This window comes from Pollicipes pollicipes, unplaced genomic scaffold (genome assembly GCF_011947565.3).
Source record: "Pollicipes pollicipes isolate AB1234 unplaced genomic scaffold, Ppol_2.1 Scaffold_5724;HRSCAF=6776_pilon_pilon_pilon, whole genome shotgun sequence".
In the NCBI taxonomy this organism is placed as follows: domain Eukaryota; kingdom Metazoa; phylum Arthropoda; class Thecostraca; order Pollicipedomorpha; family Pollicipedidae; genus Pollicipes; species Pollicipes pollicipes.
Genome location: NW_023596746.1, coordinates 50,566,544 through 50,589,243, shown reverse-complemented (window position 1 = coordinate 50,589,243; position 22,700 = coordinate 50,566,544). Strand labels below are relative to the sequence as shown.

At 49.3% G+C, this 22,700-nt stretch overlaps 1 protein-coding gene across 1 annotated transcript; it reads left to right on the top strand.

Moving 5' to 3' along the window:
- The first annotated feature begins 7,125 nt into the window (after positions 1-7,125).
- On the top strand, positions 7,126-16,560 carry LOC119103722 (deleted in malignant brain tumors 1 protein-like). The gene is made up of 6 exons (XM_037227354.1): positions 7,126-7,202; positions 7,705-7,874; positions 11,194-11,275; positions 13,829-13,948; positions 14,314-14,458; positions 16,331-16,560. Exons 2-6 carry the CDS (start codon positions 7,731-7,733, stop codon positions 16,500-16,502), a joined length of 663 nt encoding a protein of 220 aa, XP_037083249.1. The 5' UTR covers positions 7,126-7,202; positions 7,705-7,730; the 3' UTR covers positions 16,503-16,560.
- The last annotated feature ends 6,140 nt before the right edge of the window (positions 16,561-22,700 follow it).

Sequence of the window (22,700 nt, the reverse complement as noted above, 5' to 3'; positions counted from 1 at the left end):
CGATTTGCGCCGGTGCGAGCCTGTAAGCGCACCAATGCGTGCCAGCCAGTCTCGTAGGCCGGCCCGCCGTGTGCGTGGTAGCCGTGTCGTAGGCAGCACCCAGCCCACTGACGTGGATCAGTTATGTGACGGCGCCGTAATGGGTGCAGTGGGATATGTACCTGAACTGCTGTTTCCAATTTATGCCATGCCAAATGGCCCTTGACACGAGCGATAACCTGCCCATGAAAAATGGGCATGACCTTAGCAAAAGCGTGCGTTTTGTACACATTTCCACGCGTGGTCTACCTCCCGGGCGTGACTGCATGCTCAAGTGTGGGGGCCATTAGAAAACGGGCAATGCCTTCAGCTGCGGGTTCGGTCACGCCAGTTCACTATGGAGGCATGACAGATTTATTGTGCTTTCATGCTAAGTGTAAACAAAGTCAGCTACATGAGTTTTCGGGACCGACCGGGAATGAAATGTGAAAATGGATCCACAATCTGACCCGAATGCTCATAAACCGTTTTTTCTAAACCCATTAATCCCCATAGCCATCTTAATGGCAACGTATGAAATGGTGTATTACTTACCTTTAGCAAATCTATTCTATGGCAGGAATGTTCCACATTGTGAGGTATTAGAGCAAGCACCAGATACGACAAATAGGCTCAGTTACAGCTCTTGGTATACGTTTAAAGGGAGTGCTCCACAGTTGTATGGGGTTTTGGACTGAGGTAAGCAGTTTACAGCTCTGGCCTTTCTTAAGGCATACAACCCTCCAGTTTCAGAGCCGCACGCTCGCGAAGACATGCATACTATTTTCTTCGGACTTTTTCGTGCAGTCTATTTCAAGGGCATTCAGGCATGAATGACGCCATAGAAACGTCATTCAAATTCTGCTACCTCATTGGCCATGCTCCGTTCGAGGAATATGGTCGTCGGGCCTTTCATGTGTGGTGTTTGTGAGCACGTATAACGGTCGTCAATTAGTTCTTAGCCAACGTTGGGCATGCTTGAATAGTAACGTTTATTTTTTTGCTGGACCAGCAATGATCATTACAAGGCCATGGGATAAAGAAAAATGGTTAGTGGTGGGGCAGACTTGCATGCACCTGGAGGACCAGCCGCCGAGCTTTAACCCGTACGTGCTCGCTGGGCACCCAGTCAGGGTCCCCCTTCCCACGAGGCTCTCGGCCCGCCCGTGGCTGACCATGCAGCCAGCACCGGACAAGCGGGGTTTCGAGAGGATGCAGGATGAAGCAAGATATAGGGTAAGAGGGGCGGATGTTGAATAATAAATCACGCTTAGTGCTGCATAATACAAGGAAATAGACATCCTTACTAGTTATTACAGAAATAAGATTTGTAATTGAATGAATAAAGAAAAGCGCCAAAACCGAGCATGTGAATGCATGTCAACAAATTAAACTCAAGGGGTAAATGTGCAAGAACATCACGAGAAAGGGCTGAAACACCAGCACATAACGATGTTTCGTTCAGGACCACCACGGACGCACTTCCAATACCGCCGCGTTCATCTCCCGGGCCGTTGACGTACTACAGGTGAGTGCTCGGGTGGCAGTTTTGTACGGCTAGTTTGGTAGCAGCTCAACATCGCGCCAACACTACATGCCGTTCATGTTCACGTTCGTTCATGCGTGCCGTTCCTTCCATCATGCGTTCTATCGAACGTTACATCACGCAAGACGTATTCAGGAGCATATTTGCTTAAACGAGAAATTATGTTGTCTGGAACAGCCTTTTCTACTTAGAATTAGGTCAGTAGTTATAAGTGAGCTTATTCCGTCATATCTGATGCTTGCTTTAACATCTTCGAACGTGGAACATCGTTTTAAAGGGGAGTGGTCCACATTTGCATGGGGTTTTGAACTGAAAAGCCATGTTGAAGACCATTCAGTGCAGTTCACAGCCCTGAGGTTCTCAAGACCTAAGCCCATCAAGTCTCTGGGTTAAACGTCCGCGAAGATGTGCAGACTACTTCGCGCAGACTATTTCAAGCTCACCCAGGCATGCATGACACCATAATAACGCCACCCAAGTCTTGCCATTCCATTAGTCTTGTGTCGATCAAGGCCAATCAAAATACCATTGTCGAGTCGTTCATATTTGGCGTTCGTGAACATGATTTAAAGATGAAACGGCCGCCAATTGGCTCTTAATCAATGTTATGCAAGGTACGATTACGCAATCAAACAATACCTTATTGCAGTGAATATTTATGAAATAGAGAAAATGTGCAGTCTAGAGCCGCATTTTTCACCAAAAAGCGTTCCAAGAGTGATAATTGAGCCTATGTCATCATATGAGATGCTTGCTTTAATATCTTGAAATGTGAAAACTTCCCTTTAAATCGGAAAGACTGCTCCAGAAAGCAAAATTTAGCTATTTAGTAAACATGTTCCTTATTACATCATTGTTTGATAGTGTCATTGAACGTTTGTATGACGAGGTGCTGCAAAACTAGCCGTTTTGAAATTGCCACCCCAGTACTTACGTGTAGCACTTCAGCTCACCGAGACATGCCAGTGGTGGCGATGGGAGTACGCGATGACCTAAATGTCGTTATGTGTTCGCATTTTGGCCTTTTCTCGTGGTGTATTAGCCTATATATCCGGGAGTTTAGGGTGTTTGCCCGTATTTATATACTCGGTTTTGGCGCAGTTCTTTAATGAAGTGCTCCAGACAGGGAGTTTTGGCGATGTTCATCAGATATGATGAAATAAGCTCGCTTATGTATGCTGGAATACTTTTATGTGGGTGAGACTGCTCTGGACGACGAAATTCCCCTTTTTGGTAAATGTGCTCCTTAAATGTCATAGTTTGATTGCGTCATGGAACGTTTGTATGACGTTGCGGTGCTGCCAAACCGGCCGTGCGCAATTGTTGTTCAGCTCTAACTCGTAGCATTTCAAACTCTCCCTTGTAGCATTTCAAACTCACTGAGGGATGGCATTGTCGCCGAGCTCTAACTTGTACCAATGCAAACTCGCCGAGGCATGGCAAGGCGGCGCGGGAAGTCTTTGCTAAACCAAATGTCGTTACTTGTCCGCGTTCTGTCCCTTTGTGGTGGTGTTCTTGCATATTTGTCCGTAAGATTAAGAAATTAACTTGCATTCCCATATTTGACCGTTCTCCTTCATCCGATATCCTTGAAAGGGCCATTATTAGTCAAAAAGGCCCTGATCCGAATCACCAAGAACCAGTCGTGATTGAAACTTGCACAGCTTGCTCAACATTGGTTAACAGCGTATTGATGCCCACTATTTTTGGAAATGGTGCCCACGGACGCCAGATCTAACCGGCTTAACGATAATATTCTTCTTGGTCTTGAACGCCGCATGACCAATGGGATGGCAAGATTTGAATGACCTTCCTATCGCGTTATGCATACAGGGATGGCCTTAAAATAGTCTGCACAAAATAGTCTGCGCATCTTTGGGGCGTGCAGCTCAGATACTTGGGGCTTTTAGGCCTTATGAGGGCAGGGCTGTGGACTCCGCCGAGTTATCCTCAAAATGATTATTTCAGTTCAAAACTTCCATACAAAGTAGGACAATCCTTTTAACACGCGCCCGGGTGACCGGATAGATACCCTTCGCTCGGGTGGGGGAATAATCTGACCCCTCTGAAATCTCGTAAACTAAGAAAGCTAGACACACGAAACTTGCAGGGTATATCGATCTGTACGTGAACTCACTTAGGTCAAAATTGCAGCTTCCTAGGTCATGACCTTTGAGTAAAAAAGGTCAAACAAGGTCAGGTTTCAGGTTGGTTTCCTAAGTGCCCCCGGAACCTAAATAACCGTTTCTAAGCAAAATGTTACGTGCTCATTCAAGGTCAGTGACTTTGTTTGACATTTTGAAGGTCAAGGCAACCAAAATCATGCAAGATTGTTCTGAGTTCTGCATTTGACTGAGCGACAAAGATTACGTCAGGCAGCATGTTTCTAAACCAAAATGTTGACCTGGGTCATTTTAGGTCAACGACCTATTCTGACCTCTAAGAAGTCCATGGAAGATGCATAATGCGGTTCCTGCTTTCAATAAACTATAAATGAGCGTTAGAAGCTATCCCATGCAGCAAGCTCTAGAGTAACAAAACAGGTTGGTTTTGACCTTAGTGTGAAGTTCATATCTGACCTTAGGTCAATTTAATTTGCTCATTCAACTGTTGTGTTGCCTAAGAAAGCATCTCAGAGAGGAATGGCTTCGTCTAACACTCCGTTGTTGGATCAGATTGAAGGATTCCCTGGAAATTGCCTTCGCTGAAATGACGGCCTGACTTTGACCTGCCATGGTCAGAAACCTTACAATGTACATCTCAGTTTGTGAAGCCAAACGATCCGCTATTCAATTATCTACAGCTATGCAAAATTTGGCGCGGCTAAGCCACGTCGCTCGGAAACCATTCTGGAAAAACCTTCGGGGGGGGGGGGCAATTTGACCCCCACCCGAGCCCGTGTTAACCCACCTCTAGTCGGTGGGGGGGGGGGGGAGATGACCTACCTCTACGTTTTTTTCGAGATCAGCCCAGAAACGAACGCTTGCAGCAATTCAAAATTGTCACCACCTGTTCATGACTTTGGCATCCTTGGTGCAAATGTGAAGTTTTAATTTAGCGAGACCAGTAATCTAGATCAGGTCAAAGAGGCTAACCTCTAAACAACTTTAACCAAGCATAACTTTTTTGTGGAATATTTGTCATAGTTAGAACTTCCTATAGGAATAGAAGATGATAGCACTACAATTTTTATTTAAGATTTTTCAGCAGATTCGAGATTAGTGATATGAAGTCAAGTAAAAACTTCCTATTTTCGTCAATAATGCAAATTTGTACGTACTTTTGCTAAGCTTTGGCGTTTGCGTGTGAGAAAAAGAGTACTAACTTACACGAGCAACCATCATCTGAATACAGAGTCCATGACCTCGGGCCAGGTCATGACCAATCTCTATAGATACCTTCTATAAAATGCATGCCGAGCTCATAACAGGCCGTTTTATTTGAACAATTTTGGACTCAGAATTCAAACACTGCACTTAAACATGTGAATTCATTCTAATATACGCTGAAATCACAGCATGCCATGAAAGGACATGCAAGGCCATATGAGGTCATTCAAGGTCGACGACCTGTGCTGCCAGTAGTAGGGAGGCTAGGTAAAGGAGTACGGCACGTGTAACCGCCTCTTTATCGTGATGACCTATGCTGCCAGTAGTAGGGAAGCTAGGTAAAGGAGTACGGCACGTGTAACCGCCTCCTTATCATGTTTGTGGCGCTGATGACGTCTAATGTCATGTACCAACGTACCTGTTCTCAGTTTGTTACAAATTCATTGTCAAGCGTTGAAGAGACTATGTGTAAAGGAGAAAACAGCCACGCGATCTTGAGTACCTGTAGATGTACAACGCACTAATTCTGACCACAGAAAAGCATTCTACTAGTCACATGGAACCGGTTAGCTCTTCGAATTTTCCGATTGAGCGGTTTGTAAATTTGACCTAAGATGACCTCTCATGGCCTCTAGATCACCATAAAATGACATTTTTGTGTCTGCAATACTTTTGTCCCTCAGCTGCATCTAATAAACTAAATTAGCCAGAATATAAACAGGCTAAAAATATAAATATATTTTTACTGCATCTATCGGAAGGACCGCTTTTGGCATTTCGTGATCTCTGGTGACCTCACATTTAAGCTACAGTCAGAAATTTTGTGCGTATTGTTTATGAGTTAAGAAAGCATTTCAAACGGTATTTTTGTTTTTCCTCGTACGGCGCTTGGAAGTTGGGGATCCCAAGGGGAGGTCAACTCCTCCCACCGGGGGGGGAGGGGGGGGGGCCTGAAGCCCACAGCCGGGCGCGGGCTAAGGCTTTTAACCTCCTAATATTTTGTCTGCATAGCACTGGAAAGTTCATAAACTTTTCGTTACTAGACCCTGCGGATCTTGGTCTTTCAGATAACTCAAAAAAACTTACTCAATATGTGAGTAGGCCGTGGTTTGGCGTGCGTAGGCAATAGCCCATTTTGAAGATCAAACGTGTTAACCGTGATTATTTGCACGGTTGTGTACCACCAAACGTTTTTTTTTTGACCCACTAGAATGTCTGAGGCAAAATTACCCGCTTGCACGAGCAGCAATGTGAGCCTTTTTGCCAAACACAGGTCAGGATGAACGTACCATTTCACTGTGGACTGGTGGAGTGGTGGATTTACAAGATCGTGGCGCCTATCGTGAGTTCACCAGAGTGGGCAGATGTTTGCCGGATCGGTCGCGCGCGGCCCGCGAACTGACCTGACTGTGACCCCGGTCTGCCTGCGCCGCCAGAGCCCGTGCTGGGCGACTACTGCACCAGCACCAGTGTGTGTATGGAGTCCATCACCAACGGCGAGTGTACAGCTGGCACGTGCCAGTGCCCGAGCCAGCACTGGGTCAACAGCAACGTCGACTGTCAGCCGGGCGTGCCGCTCACCGGCGCGTGCAGCGCCAACATCGAGTGTCAGGTGAATCCCCCCCCCCCCCCCGCTCCTTCCCCGGACCCCTCCCTGCCGACGTCTTCTGAAACACGACAGTCTCAAGGTGTCCGCGGGGTCATTGTTAGTTTTCTGTACAAGCCGGTTACGTCAAAAACACAGAAACAACTTATGACTGGCGGATGGATGATGTTTTAAGTGTATTCTACTCTCGAAGATGTTTTGGTCGAGGGGTTCCTCGGCTTTCCAAGCCGCTCCGGTTATCTCAAAATCAAACATGATGTGGGGATGCAGCCCTTCTCTTCTCTTGAACGCAGCCGTTACTCAAACGCTCCAGTTTTTTGAGGGCCGGATCTGTCATTTAAGTATTGTAAGCTAACCTGCCATAAGCCTTTATTGTCACTTTAACAGTGAAGAATCAGCAGTTGGACTGCGATGGCAACTTGCGTCGAGGTCATCGCTCGGCATCACTAAAGAGCGTGACCAATCGGACCCACCTAAGGCGATCGCAAATAAATGGACAGCCCAGAGGCATTATTTCCGTCGTGCGGTAGAGATCGCGAAATCGACTATGGGCTTAGGACAAAAATGATATTCGCGGCTAAGCAGCAATCTAATTTCACTAACCGTTTTCAGACCATTACGGAAAACAGCATATGTGGTGCCAGTGGTACCTGTGAATGCGATGCAGGCTATTTTAACTACCAGAATACGCAATGTCTCCCAGGTGAGTTAATGAGCCACCTCATCCTTGAATCCTCTGGGTCTCTGCAACACATTGAATGGCACTGCAACATTTTGCCGTAGATGTTATCTCCGCTCTCTTTTCCAAAGCCGCGTTGCCTTTTTGCCGTGGTAGCGTATTTCGAATGGCGCGATTGAATTTAGGAGCGGTTCAAATCACTGTTTGACGATGAAGGACGCGGGTATGATGCAAACTCTGGTGAAAGTTTGGATTTAAATATGCGCAGAAAGGTATCACCAGGTAGACGCATCGACTCTGCTTGCCTCAGACCAAACGGATCGCTGGTGAGTATCCGCTAAGTTGCTGGTGGTTACCAGTCTGTTGTCGGGGCCGGCGCTGTCGATTGCGTGTTTGTTCCTCGGCCCCGGTCCACTGTCGAAATGGTCACGCACATGCAGCCTGTTTGGGACTGCAGTAGGAATTCGTACCCGGGGGAAATATGCGTGGTGCCTTCATGGCCGCATTCTAACCGTGCGTTTTGCAGTGAAGGCACTGGGGGACCCGTGCACGATGGACCACGAGTGCGGGGACGAGACCACCAAACACTGTCCGTCTGGATCGTGCGCCTGCCGGCCCAACTATGTCAGCGTGGAGGGCGTCTGCAAACCAGCCAAAAATCTGGGCGAGGCCTGCACCGTCAACGAAGAGTGCACGGTGAGATGGACTGCCCCCCCCCCCCCCCGCTGAAGGGAGGCGGGCGTGCTGGGCTCCCGCACCGCACAGCAGCACGCCCGCTGTGCTGCCACAGGTGCTGCTGGCTTCCCGTACCGCACAGCAGAGCCTGTGGCAGCCGATGGCGACGTCACGACTCAGACAGACCGATTTGTTGGAATTCATCACTTGCTTGCTTACTTCGCCTGTTTGCTTGTGGGACGCAGATACGGAAAGTCGCGGGAGGCGTGCGTTTTGTCGTCGCGCGGCGTGTGGCCGTGCGCTAGGGTGGTTCGATCCAAATCTGAGATGCCACGTGAGTTCATCGATACAAAGCTGAAGATGTCAATGACTTTATACGCGTTGCCCGCCCCCCCCCCCTTCAAGCAATAATCTGCTTGACAAGGGGCGTACTACAGGGGGACATCTGCTTGACCGGAGCATACTACAGCTGGTCCAGGACCATCTCGAAACAGATTTGCATTTTTTTTTCTGACAAAGAACAAACATTATGGTTCCATCTATGGTAGTTTCATCCATAGTTTTATCATGGCTACATTATGGTTACACCCCAGTGTTCTTCCTTGCACCTTAATCATTCTATGGGTACTCACACTGCAGCCTCAGCTGCCCAGCCTGCTAGGATTAAGAGCTCATAAGCAGACGTCGCTGTTCAGAATGCACACTCGTCGCTCCGCGTGCTTGGCACCACGCTAGCACGGCAGCTTGGCACCACGCTAGCACCCGGCGCCACGCTAGCACAGCAGCTTGGCGCCACGCTAGCACGGCAGCTTGGCGCCACGCTAGCACGGCAGCTTGGCGCCACGCTAGCACGGCAGCTTGGCACCACGCTAGCACCCGGTGCCACGCCAGCACGGCAGCTCGGCGCCACGCCAGCACGGCAGCTTGGCGTCACGCTGGCACGGCAGCTTGGCGCCACGCTAGCACGGCAGCTTGGCACCACGCTAGCACCCGGTGCCACGCCAGCACGGCAGCTCGGCGCCACGCCAGCACGGCAGCTTGGCGTCACGCTGGCACGGCAGCTTGGCGCCACGCTGGCACGGCAGCTTGGCGCCACGCTAGCACGGCAGCTTGGCACCACGCTAGCACGGCAGCTTGGCGCCACGCTAGCACGGCAGCTTGGCGTCACGCTAGCACGGCAGCTTGGCGTCACGCTAGCACGGCAGCTTGGCGCCACGCTAGCACGGCAGCTTGGCGCCACGCTAGCACGGCAGCTCTGCGCCACGCTAGCACGGCAGCTTGGCGTCACGCTAGCACGGCAGTCGCACGACGCGCTACAAAGCATGGTACTGTGCTGCATGGCGACGTTTCATGGTTAGATACGTTTATTGTGGCCTCGGCACGAGCTTAATGCATTTCATTGTGCAAAAACATAATGAAAACACAATGGATGAAAAATATGTGCAAAGGATAGGCCTGATGCGTCAAAGGCGTAGTCATTCTCTTGGCTGCACAATGACGCCATGAATGGTGCGGGGGGGAGGGGCAGCAAGATGATGATTTCATGGCCTGGGTACAACATTGTGCGTCGAAGGAAGTATAGTGTGAAAATGTAATCATACCATAGTGCTTTGGTCAACCACAACGGGAGGTATGTTGTAAGCATTAATCTTTCGAAATTGGAATGATTGCATTGTCATAAATCAACATCTGTCATCTCCAGATAGATCAAAGCATGCTTGTAGTTAAACTGATATCATGTGCAAACAGCTTTCATAACGAGCGCCGTGAGCACTTTATTCACACGTGAAGAATGCTGCGAAAAGTCGGCATGCCACAAGCCGCCTGAAGGGGCATCCTTTAATGGTTAAATGCTACAATTGGGCAAATAGGAATTGAATCCCTTTTCAGAGGGAAACACGATGCACGTCATCGTGTGCTCTTTTATGGAGCGCCTGCAAGGGTCATGTTAGCGCTAAGGGCCGTGCCACAGCCAGGACTCGAACTCGGACCCCATGTGGGGCCAAAGGCACAAGCCGCACGGCCGTTATGTGCCCAGGCTGACGTGGCCACTAACTTACCAGCCATATCGCGTTTTCCAGCCACGACTAAACCAAGTGTCCCGCATGCTCGTATTCGACAAGTAACGATGACGCTCGCCAGCGTCGCTCTACCATCAGCTGAGCCCGCTGTAAGCCCCGCTCCTGTTTTTTATTTGGGACTTGAAGCCTCGGAGCAGGCTTCCATTCGGTGCTGTAAGCCAAACCTGGCCGTTAGCATCGGCTCGCCGAAAAGATGCCCAGGTCCTCAGTCTGGCATGGCTCTGCGCAGCCCGATGGGTCCGCCGATGGTTAAGATTTCAGCTAGAGCGCTCCAAGGCGTAGGTCAACGCAGGGATAGCCATATGGAATGGGTAACGGGCTGGTTTGTGTACAAATTTGGGAAAAATTACAGGTTAAGGCAAATATGTGGGGTAAAACATCGTTAACATGCTGATCACGGACGCCAAGAAACGATAAAGCTTGCGTTTCTTTTCGTCATAATAAGCTCGATTTGCACTTTTCTTGCAATAATCAACGCAAAACAGCAAGTTTTCTTATAAACTTTTCAGAAACTCACCCATATCATAGGAATGGAGTCCTGAAAACTGCAAATGAATGGATAGCGGCCAAAGGATGCTCGTAACTAATTGATCATAGATAGTGGGTTGCGGGTGGGGATGGGCACAGTTGCATGGGTTTAACGGGTTGGTTGGGTAAAGCATATATATATATATATATATATATATATATATATATATATATGTGGGAGGGGGGTTGAGCTGAATTAGTCATCTTGAAAGCCTTTTGGTGTTGTTCACAATGCTGCCCGTGTGAAGCCCTGACCCGTCTAGTTTCTGAGCCACACGCCGGCGAAAATGGGGCAAGGTATGTCGGGGAAGTATTTAAAAGTCACCTTGGCATTTATGACGTCATGATAATACCATTCAAATCCTGCCATTCAATCAGCCATGCGACGATCAAGGGCAAACGACACATTTGTTGAGGTGCTCGCATCTGAGGTTCGGGAGCGCGATTTCCAGATATAACGGCCGTCAATTAGCTCTCTATAAATGTTGTGCAAGGGACCATGACACGTCAAAGCATGACGCATTGAGGAGCGTATTTACTAAACAGAGCATTGTGCTGTCTAGAGCAGTCCTGTCCACTTAAAAATATACCAATAGCTATAACTGAGCATGTTTCATCATATCTGATGCTTGCTTCAATATCTTCAAATGTGAAACATTCCCTTTAAATGGCAGGTAACTGATGAGCTGTAAATGTAATCAATAACGCTCACCCTTTCCGCTGTTTGGCAGATGACAACTGCGAACAGCATCTGTTCTGGTACTTGTACTTGCCCTGCAGCACACTGGGAGCATAGCGGCACCTGCCGGCCTTGTGAGTACGACCGCATCTTCTTTACATCTCACCGAGCGGCACAGGATCGTACCGGCATCAACAAGTGCTGTAATGTGCTATGTTGCAATGTAATGTTCTATGGTGCGAGGTGAGAGATCTGATGTTGCAACCATTTAAATATTGACTGCTGGATGATGCACTGAAATAATACAATGCCACATGAGTTCATCCTTAAAGGGAGTGTTCCCCGTTGGTTATGGGGTTCTGAACTGGAATAGCCACTTTGAAGGTCATTCGGTGCAGTTCTCGATCCTACCCTTCTTAAGATCCAAACCACTATAATTTCTGAGCGGCACGCACGCAAATATATGCATAATTTATTACGTCATCCAGATCCTGCCATTCCATTGGTCATGCGGTGATCAAGACCAAGAAAACATCTTTGTCGAGTCGTTCATATCTGGTGTTCGTGAGCACAATTTCCAGATACAATGGCGGTCAACTGGCTCTCATTCAGTGCTGTGCAAGGTACGATAACGTCATCAAACAATGACGTATTGAGGAACATATTTACTAAATAGAGAAGTTCTGTTATATTAAGGAGCCTTTTCCACTTAAAAGTACACCAGTAGTTATGAGTGAGCTTATTTCACCATATCTGATGCTTGCTTTAATATCTTCAAATGTGCTCCATTCCCTTTAGCCCGCGCCCGGATGGCCGGTAAAATGCGCCGCGCTCGTGCTGTGGAGTGTTTATACCCCCCGCCATCTAAAGAAAACTACGAGAGCTATATGCACTAAAGTCATGAGAAAGGTAGGGCCATTCACCGAGTTGAGTGTGGAAGTCTCATATGTTGTGTTCTTTGTCTCGAATAAGGTTAAACAAAGTCAAGCCCCAGATCGGTGTCCGAAGTGCCCTCAGACATTTTCGCGCATCCAACCTTTGCCTAGATACCAGCTGTTAGCAGCATTATTGGTGTTCGCAACAGGCCAGTGGCCTTGTTTAATCTTTAGAAGGTAAAAATGACATTTTGGATTATGTCGCTATTTGAATTTGAGATCGACACGAAGCACTACCTCAGGCGGCACGCTCCTCAAAGCCAAAGGTTGATCATGATCACTTAGGGTCAGTGACCTCACCTGATCTTCATGAAATCAATATAAGGCATCTTTTGGAAATGAGCGTAAACACATCATAAAGAAAGCCCTCCAGTAATTTAGCTGTTTGGTTTTGACCTCGATGTGACCCCCACACCCGACCCGAGACCAATGAAATCGGCTGTAATCCCAAGTTCAGCAGTCCCAGTTGTCTAAGAAGTCATCTGAAATTTGCTTGACTTCGTCTAATGCTGCATTGTCAACCATGTTGAAGCATTCCCAAGGAATCGCCTCCGCTGACAGACAAGGCCTCACTGTGACCTCTCATAGGCCAGCGGCCTTGAAAAGATCTGTGTATATTTTTATACAGAACGATTCACTATTCAATTGTGTGCAGTTATACAAGGTGTGGCGCGGTTGTACCACGCTGTTCGGAAATTATTTGGGAAAACCCGTTGGGGGGTGGGTGGGTGGGTGTTAAATTGATCCCCACTTTAGCGCGCGTTAAATTACCAAGTTAGCAAAGGAAATGGATTTACATGCAATGCTCTCTTTTGTTTCGCGATAAAATACGGGCGCACTCGCATCGCATTACCAACTAAGAAAAGTGCGGTATCGAAAGCCACCAGTACTAGCACAGCTCCCTACCTTGCAGCATTAGGTACCATGTGCTTCGCCAGTGCTCCCGTGCTCCCATCCACTTCGCACCTGGGCAGGCAGGTCACGGTCAACCCAGGTACCCTGGGGTCCACTACATCCGCGAAACGACAACCGCACGACAACCTATGTCTTGCATTTGTGTTTGCACATTCACTCTTGACGAAGTCGGACCAACATCTACGGCAAAGATAACGGAAAGCCAACACAGTCAGCGCGAGCCAGACAAAGTCAACGAAAGTCTGCGAACGCCGCTCAGAGGTGCAAGCCCATAGCTAGCTGTCCTAAGTAATCATTCAGCCCAGAACGCCATTCCCTACATGATATGTGGCGAGCGGATCGGTGGGATGCCCGAATCCCCCTCTATCCACCGACCCACTTACCCATTGACCCACCGACCTACTCGACCCGCCTGACCCATCTGACCCACCCACCGACCCGACCACCACGGCCTACTTGACATACCCAACCCACCGACATACTCGACCCATCTGACCCGTCTGACCCACTGACCTACTCGATCCACCGACTTTCCCAACATTCCTGACCCACCGTCCTCCTCGACCCATCTGACCTACCGTCCTACTCGACCCATCTGACCCAACGACCTACGCGATCCACGGACTCTCTCAACATTCCTAACCCACCACCCTACTCGACCCACGCCACCCGTCGACATACCTGACCTACTTGATCCGCCCGACGCACCGACCCACTCGACACACCAACTCACTTGACCCATTCGGTCCACCCGACCTACTCAACCCACTTGACCCAGCCGGTCCACCCGACTCATTCGCCCGACCTGACCTGACCTGACCTGCGCAACGCCTCCAGCGGTGGCGTACGGGGGCAGTTGCACCTACGACCAGGACTGCAGCACCCACGACGCTCGCTTCGCGTGCTACAGCGGCACGTGCTCCGACTACGTCTGCTCGCCGGTGTCCGTTGGCGGTTGTGAGTATCGTCCCTGGCGGCCGACGCCCACCCATACTGCCACCCTGCTCATTTCGAGCGAAGGGTGTGTGGTATTAGAAGGGAGAGGTCGCCCGTTACTTCCGAAATTCGCTCACATGCTTGGCTGCGAGCTAGTTTAATTCATTTTCGTGGCTCAAGGCTTATCGGGCTTCCTCAAATCAACTAAAATGTACTTTCCCATGCTAAACGCGGGAGGGAATAAGGGCTGTTCCATCTTTGACCACATTATGCAACACATTCCCGGATGCAAGCTTCATAGCATCTAGATAATCGTCGTTAACTTCCACACCCAGAGCTTTCGGGGACGGGGAACTAGGTTGCTGAAGTCTGCTGAACATTGGCAGATGAGTACCGGCTGGCGGGCGGCACGAGCGCCTGCATCACGGGCCGCGTGGAGCTGCGCTCTCCGGGCGGACAGTGGGGCCACGTGTGCGATGACGGCTGGGATGACGTAGACGCCGGCGTCTTCTGTCGATCTCTCGGCTTCAAGTAAGCACTCCTCTGGCCGCGTCTACGCGCCGCGCGAGGGTTTAGGTATTACGTCTTGCTGGCCTTCAGGTACGCACGTGTCGCCGGGCTTCAGGTACGTATGTGCCGCCGGCCTTCAGGTACATACGTGCCGCTGGGCTTCAGGTACATACGTGTCGCCGGGCTTCAGGTACGCACGTGCCGCCGGGCTTCAGGTACGCACGTGCCGCCGGGCTTCAGGCACGCACGTGCCGCTGGGCTTCACGTACGTACGTGTCGCTGGGCTTCGCGTACGTACGTGCCGCTGGGCTTCAGGTACGTACGTGTCGCCGGGCTTCAGGTACGTATGTGCCGCTGGGCTTCAGGTACGTATGTGCCGCTGGGCTTCAGGTACGTATGTGCCGTTGGGCTTCAGGTACATCATGCCGCTGGGCTTCAGGTACGTACGTGTCGCTGGGCTTCAGGTACGTACGTGCCGCTGGGCTTCAGGTACGTATGTGCCGTTGGGCTTCAGGTACATCATGCCGCTGGGCTTCAGGTACGTACGTGTCGCTGGGCTTCAGGTACGTATGTGCCGCTGGGCTTCAGGTACGTATGTGCCGTTGGGCTTCAGGTACGCACGTGCCGCCGGGCTTCAGGCACGCACGTGCCGCTGGGCTTCACGTACGTACGTGTCGCTGGGCTTCGCGTACGTACGTGCCGCTGGGCTTCAGGTACGTACGTGTCGCCGGGCTTCAGGTACGTATGTGCCGCTGGGCTTCAGGTACGTATGTGCCGTTGGGCTTCAGGTACATCATGCCGCTGGGCTTCAGGTACGTACGTGTCGCTGGGCTTCAGGTACGTACGTGCCGCTGGGCTTCAGGTAAGTACGTGTCACTGGGCTTCAGGTACGTATGTGTCGCTGGACCTCAGGTACATACGTGCCGCTGGGCCTCGGGTGCGTATGTGCCGCTAAACTATGAGTGTACTGCTGGACTGTATGCTGGACGTCTCTAGTGTCAACAAAATTGCGTTGTTTTTTTCGTCATCTTCTATTAGCATGGCTTCAAGTGATGGTACCCATGAGTCATACGTGCGTGCGCTTCTGGAGTACAGGTGTGTGCCCTGGGACTACCGGCACTTGTGCGCGCGCTGCACACTATTACTTGGAGTTCAGAAGTGGCGGAAAACTGTACCTCAGGGACCGATCAACATTGAACCATCATTTAGTGTTCATAGCAAAGCCAGGAATGTTTCACCTGCTCTCTGACGACCTTGCATTCATATGTTCAGTTGTCCCTATCACAGCATGTCACCCTGCGACTGTGGATGTTATCGCTCAGTTAACAGGTTGAAATAAGCATCAGCAAATGTGGTTATTTTCATCATGTCAAAATATCCTCTTGGAATGACGCAATAAGAGCATGAAAGGATGGGCTTTCTGACAATATCTAAGTTTCCTGACATCTCGGAATGCACGACGTGCCGTCGTTGGATGTGTCGCTTCCCCACGATCCCGGCTGATTAAGCACCAAGCTCATTTCCCCTTTAACCCGCCATTGTGCCACCTCGTTTCGCTCATTTGCGATGCCATGCTGTTTTAAAGCCCTGCAAGGACCCTGATGGCAGTCGGTGTGATCGCCAGTGACGCGCCGGAAAGCAGAAATCCAGGCGCGTGTCATCGAGTGATTAAACTGGTCCGTTGTAGGTCTTCTTGCGTTTTGCACTATGGGTATTCTCACAACCTTAGAATCGTTTCAGGGTCCGTTACATTCCTGACCGACGTCCTAAAGCGCCGCGGCTAAGAGGAGGGGGAGGGGGATGAGGCCGTACGCCGGTGGCGTGACGGTGCGGCAAGGGGCGCGCCTCGGCCAGTCGGCTGCCTCTGACCTCCTCTCTTTAACCGTGCTCCAGCGCCGGCACGTTCGCCTGCTGCTCGACTCACGGCTACGGCGGCGTCCTCAAGTTCCACATGGACGACGTGGCGTGTGGCGGCAGCGAGAACCACCTGATGGCCTGTTCCTACGGCGGCTGGGACCAGCACAACTGCGGCTCCTCGGAGGTGAGCTCGGTCACATGCTCCTAGACGGCCGGAGCGCCGGGCGACGTCTCGGCCGGTGCGGCCGTCAGCGGCGGGCCCAGCCAATCAGCGGCCGGCGTCAACAGCTGGCGCCCGCGGACGGTCTGTCGGGAGTGAGCAGCTGGTGCGCACTAGCCGGCGGTCTGGCCGAATATCAGCCGATAACCAACCGACCAGCCAGCCAACCAACTGACAAGTGATCTGCTGGAGTGTCAATGGCTGTTGCAGTCGGATCATATATCGGGCTGTCAATACGCCAAAACAGCGTGTGGTCTTGTCCTCATTTCACCAGCCTCAGGTCACCAGCCTGCACCAACAGCCGACCTATCGGACAGCCAGAACCACGGATTGATTACGTCACTGTCGACCGTCGCCAGTCACGAATCGTCACCAGTGTGACGTCACTGTGATACATTCGTTGGCCTGACCCATGACTCAAATCGTAACCGTAATTGTAGTAGTCTGAAGACTGTTGAGGCTGCCTGCCAAATTGTCGCCAGTAACTGGCCGTTGCCGGCGTGAGCTGCTCACTAGTTCGATTACCAGCGAACCGCACCGGTCTCCGTGATGACACGCCCCGATCTGACCTAACCTGACCTGCTCTACTGGCCTCTCTTGAGGCACCATCTGACCTAGGCAGCGGCCGACCTTTTGATGTGCCGATGAAAACGAGGGGCTTTTCCGCATACATCTGCCCGTTTGAAAGCAACGCGTGTGAGTTAGAACCGCCGCACGCGGAGATATTGTTGCTTGCCTTTTGGAGCCGTTTTATGTTCGTTATCGGCGGAATGATATACAATCCTCACGTCAAATTCTACAGCAAACACAACCGCAGCGACCCCGCGCTTTGTTCAAAAGCATTGCAGCATTGTCAAGCGGAGTGGTGTACTCTCAGAACTAATACACCATGCTTCGAGATGTGTTCAAACATCATGCGTTCTCATAACTAATCTTAGGATGACCAGTTGTATGTTTGTGTTAGGCTTGCTACTTGCCCAGCCGTTTTTGTTCCTGCGCCAGTGTTATACCAGCTGCACTAATTCATTTGTTGTTCTTGCGTAATGCGCTTATTGACGACCGTGAAGAAGTATGTAGCCCAGCACACATCCCTACCTCCACTGATCACAGCGCTCTTAAATATGGCGTCTATTTTCTCTCACTTTAACTTGCCATAAGCAATGGCTATGCCTAGCACTGCGCGTAATACTTTGAGCCGCAAAGCTCCTTTTTGGTCGTAGTCGCAACCCAGGCTGGGCGTTCTGTCCTGTATCGTTCGAATTAGGCTGACTGTATGACGGCGTCCACCGGCCATCGCTATCGGCTATCAATAAAACGATGCTTTGTACAGACCCATGTGGTTGTGTGCGATGTTTTGTGTCTCCTTGGATGGACTTATTTGGAGTTTCTGTGAGTTCAGCGACACGAAAAGCAGAATACATACTCGGTGCGCTTGGTATCCACCCGTTTTTTCGGAAAAGATGACGTCTTTTTTCAAACACGAAACAAATTCACAAAACGAGTATGAAATGAAAAATGCAGCAGCAGTCATCTACATTGGCCGTTTTCACCATGATGTACTGAATCGTTTTTTTAAAGTTAAGAAATGTTTTATTCAATTTTAGTGTATACTAACTTCTCTGACAACGAAGATTGTTTCCATGCAATCATATTAGCGTGCAATGGATAAACCACATGTATCCAGCTAAGAACTAGTTTGTCAGGCTAAACGTCACCCTTCATAGACATTTCCTCAGCCCCCACCTTTAGCTCACCCGGATTTTAGGAAAATACTAGGCCTCGCAATCAGCACTGTGCATCGGTCGAAGGCCTTGGATGCCGGCCGCCTCATTATTGTTGACATTGGTTTTGTGTGCAACAAATCGTTCGTATTGGATCATGATAAGGTAGTTGTAAACTCTGTAAACATTACAAGCAGAGTATATAAGAACTAAGAAAACTTTGTAAGTACTGCATACATATGAACAGGGATGCTACAAAGAAAGACCAGTTTGTTTTGTCGCGTCTGAGCCAGAGATGCCACTGAATGTTTTTAGCGGAAGTTGAAAAATCGCGATAGAAAGGGATCTATCATTAGATATGTCCATTAAAGCATTATCTTACGTACGGTCTGCTAGCCGTTTTTTTACCAAATTATGCGTCTTTACAAACATGCTTTTTAAAATATTTGCGACACATTTTTAGCCTAATATCGCTGATGAAAGGTGTGTGGTTAGAAAATAAACGCTAAAAAGGTTTAAAGGTTTTAAAAGTTGTGCACCGTAATTCTTCATGAAAGCGTCCAGGAGTTTGAAATGCTGCTTCCTTAGCGGGCTCTGTGTTGACAGGCTGATCGTGGAGGAGGATTGGTGACATAGGTGTGTTCCGTGGAAGTTTGCTTCCAACATGACCGATCAGTGCGTCAGAGGCGTCTTGGGGCCCAATTTTTTAGTGAGAATCCTCTAGCATCAGGCCTCCTTAGTATGTGACTTTCAAGCGGAATTAAAACTTTGCATTTCTTTGTCCCATGGATAGGGCAGTGGCATTAGCCTTATTCCTCGGAAAAACCGGGAAAATGGAGATATAGTTAGATTAATATTTCGGAAGCATACCTTTCTCGAAACAATACCGGAAGAATTTCGAGAAAAGCATGTTGCCGAAACATCAACCTAACTCTATCTCCTTCTCCTGCTTTTTTCCGAGAAACAAGGCTAATAATAATTCTTATCTATATGACTAATGTTCCTCGCTAATGCACTGAACAACTTACATGATTTCTTTGCCCATTTTAACCAATAATCGGGAAAAAATGTACATGGTCTCATATATAATAATGCAATATTTTATCTCATTTCAACGTATACCACAGCACAAGTATAAGGCTTTTGAGGAGATGGCTAGTCGTTTCATATCTTACTGTATTGTGATTGCTTGGAGCTCGGGAAAGCCTTAGTAAAAACGGCACCAGTGCGTAGCACTGGCACATGTAAGTACTCTGAAATTCCTTTCGGCAATGAATTGCCAAGAAGTTCCAGCCGTCGGCACTGAACTATCAGCCCGGCTACAACCGGCTCAGCAGACTGCGACAGTAACGTTCTCAGCCGCTAGTGCGTCAAAACTAATCTAACGCTTATATATGAGCTGTGAAACAGAAGCCAAGATCCGCACGCTGCAACTTCCCTTGCCGCCACTCGGGACTCCGGCAGGATTTCGAAGGAAGCTATGTGAATGCCAAGCGTAATTGCCCTGTTGTCAGGAGACGCCTGCCTGAGTGTGCACTAACGGGCCGCCTCGAGATCTCTTGACCTCACCAGGGACTCCGTACTAGCTCGCTTCTATGGCTCCATTATGGCTCCACCTTAACGCGGCACGCGCTCCACGCGCCTGGGCCGTGGACCGATGACCGATGACGGCGCTGGATTTGTGACAGGTCAATGGACTCTTCACGCTACAAATGCGAGTTTCTTGAAATGCCGGATTCATATGAACACCAGGCCGTAGCAACTGCAATCAAAGTGAAACCATGCAGACACGGAACAACCTCTATGTGCGACCCAAAACGTCAGATTCTTATGAATGCCGGCGTTGTTCAACTGCTGCAACCGAAGCGAAACCCCTCAGGCAGGAAACGGTGGGGCCGCGGCCGAGTCCTCGCCGTCAGCGGAACACTTCCCGTCACGCAACCATTAGGGTTCAAAAGGTACGTGCATGCATACGTGCCAAGCTTGACGGTGGCAGTTATGGCATGACCCTCCGTTGCAGGTGCGGGGCCGGCAGGGTGAGTGGGTGAGTGGGCGCAGCTGACCTGCTGTAGGCACGCCAGCCGGCGCCGAGACACGCAGCCAAATGCCGTTATTTGGACATATTTATATATATATATATATATATATATATTTATATATATAATATTAAGAAAATCAATAATAATAAATAAATAATAGAAAGTAGATAAAATACTATGAATATGATAAAAAAATGTAGGATAAATATTTATATATAATGTATATACAAATGCAAAATAATAAATTGAATAAAATCAAAGCTAAATAAGTGACAGAATAAAATAAAAACAATATAAAATAACATCATGCCACGTGACGTATAGCTTTACAACCAATTTTCGTTTGAAGTTTCAGAGTTGTCATTATTAAAGGTTTCCACCTATCTCTGAATCGCTCCATCTTATCATTCGCAGCTGTAGCACATTTTTCCACGCTTAGCACGCCGTGAAAATAATTTTTGAAACTCTTGATGTTGATGGCGCTATCATGAAGTTTGTGACGGACTGTTTGGTGTACAGTGCAATTAAGCTATTAACATCTAGTCCATGAATGCACTGAAAAAGTACATTTGCGTCATCGGCACGAGATCGATCCGTCCTGATCAATATATGTTATTCAGGACATCAGAGAGCACGACCTTCAGCCGAAGACATGAACAAAACTAATGTTTGAGCGCTTCCACGTTTGGTTGAAAAGCATCTATCAGTCATTCCAAACCGGATACTTTGCAGACGAGTTAATTTCACTATTTTCCAGGTGATTCGTACAATCCTGTCCAGTGGTCACCGAAGCTAGAGCCGTCTGCCTCCGATCGCTTCCGGGCCGCAGACTGAGCTAAAGGTCGCTTAAGTGCACAGAAGTCATGCGTTCTTTTACTGCTGAATGCAACCAATTTCTTGGCGGTGTGGCTGTGAATAGAAACCGCTTTGGCCTTCACTGTCAGCGGGGTACTGCCAACTACCATATGCTTCCACGCTTGAGGAAGGCGCGGCACCGTCCAGGGAAAGTTATGGGATCAACCCATACTGGACCGCATGTGTGCGCGAATTCCTAATAGCCTATTAAACATCCATTATGATCAAGCAAGTTGTCAATAAGCTTTCAGCTGCGAGCATCGAGTAATCTACGACAGACTGGCTTACATTCCAAAGTGCCCTGCCTTAACAACGAAATGAATTGGAGGGCGTGACGGGCACTGTGGCATGATGTCATTCCCGTTGGCTCCTGGTGGTCGCTGGGCTGCAGGTGAGCTGTATACCGGAGTGCTTAATGCCATGTAACAATTCAGAACATAGCACAGTTTCAAAGGATTTGCAAATAACGCGTGGTTGGTGTTATGCAGGACCTGATAAGCTACAGATCCATCATCATCATGCAGCCATATCCGCATGCTAGGGATTTCTCTTCTGAACGTTGCGTTGCGTGTAACGCGCCCGGTTTACCTTATTGCCCAGTTCAAGCCGCAGCGTTCTGAAAATGATATTTTTTTGGGTGGAGGGGTAATAACATTTTTCGCAAAGAGGTGGAGGAAAAATCGTAAAATTATTGACACGTTTGATGTAAAAAGGAGTTGGAGCATACATAATTTAACTGCGTATTAACTGTCCTCTATTCCTTCTTCTTTTCCTGGCCCCAGTCACCGCCCCGCTGGTCTGGTTTCTTACCCGAGTGCAAGCATTCCTTGCTTCCAGACCTCCTCACCACCCTTTGTCCACTGAGGGCTATATGGTCACAGGGTGAAAGTTACTCGTGATCGTGAACTAATGTTTGCTTTATTTGAACTGGAACAAAATACATCCAGGCGCCACGTGACCTTTAGGAACTTCTCTCAGCCCAGCTGTAAAGAATGCACCATACACCGACGGAACCGCACTGCCTGGTGTTTAGTGCAGCGGTTCACGCCGTTCGGTTTTACGTAAACTGAAAACCAGACCATCGCTATCCGTGCTTTCGAGAGTGTGGGCGCGCAGGCTCAAGCCTTTTGGCAGTTTGTTTCACTAGTCGATTCTGCAAAAGAACAGACATTCTCAGTCAAAATGGGATTGCCTCGTTCTTTTTTTAACTCATTCTGACCAACCCTATTCAGCACCAATGAGACCCGCAATTTCTTGCCACGATAGGGGCCTCCTTGAGTAAAACGCTAGGGGGCAAATCGCTGTTCCCGGCCAGGGGCTTAAGGGCCATGCCGCCCCACCGCAGGGGGCCTTCCGGATGCCAGTCTGGTGACCCTGACCGATCCGGAGGCCCGAAGAGCGACACATGATATCACAGGACGCGGGTAGACGCAGGAGGGTGAGTAAAACAACAAACAGTCGGCTCCATGTCCGTCTGAGACCTTGAGACGCATTTCCCCGAACTGAGTCTTATTCAGGAGCCCCGGCGTGTGGGGGCGGACCCTCAATAAATCTGAGGAAATCAATCAGGT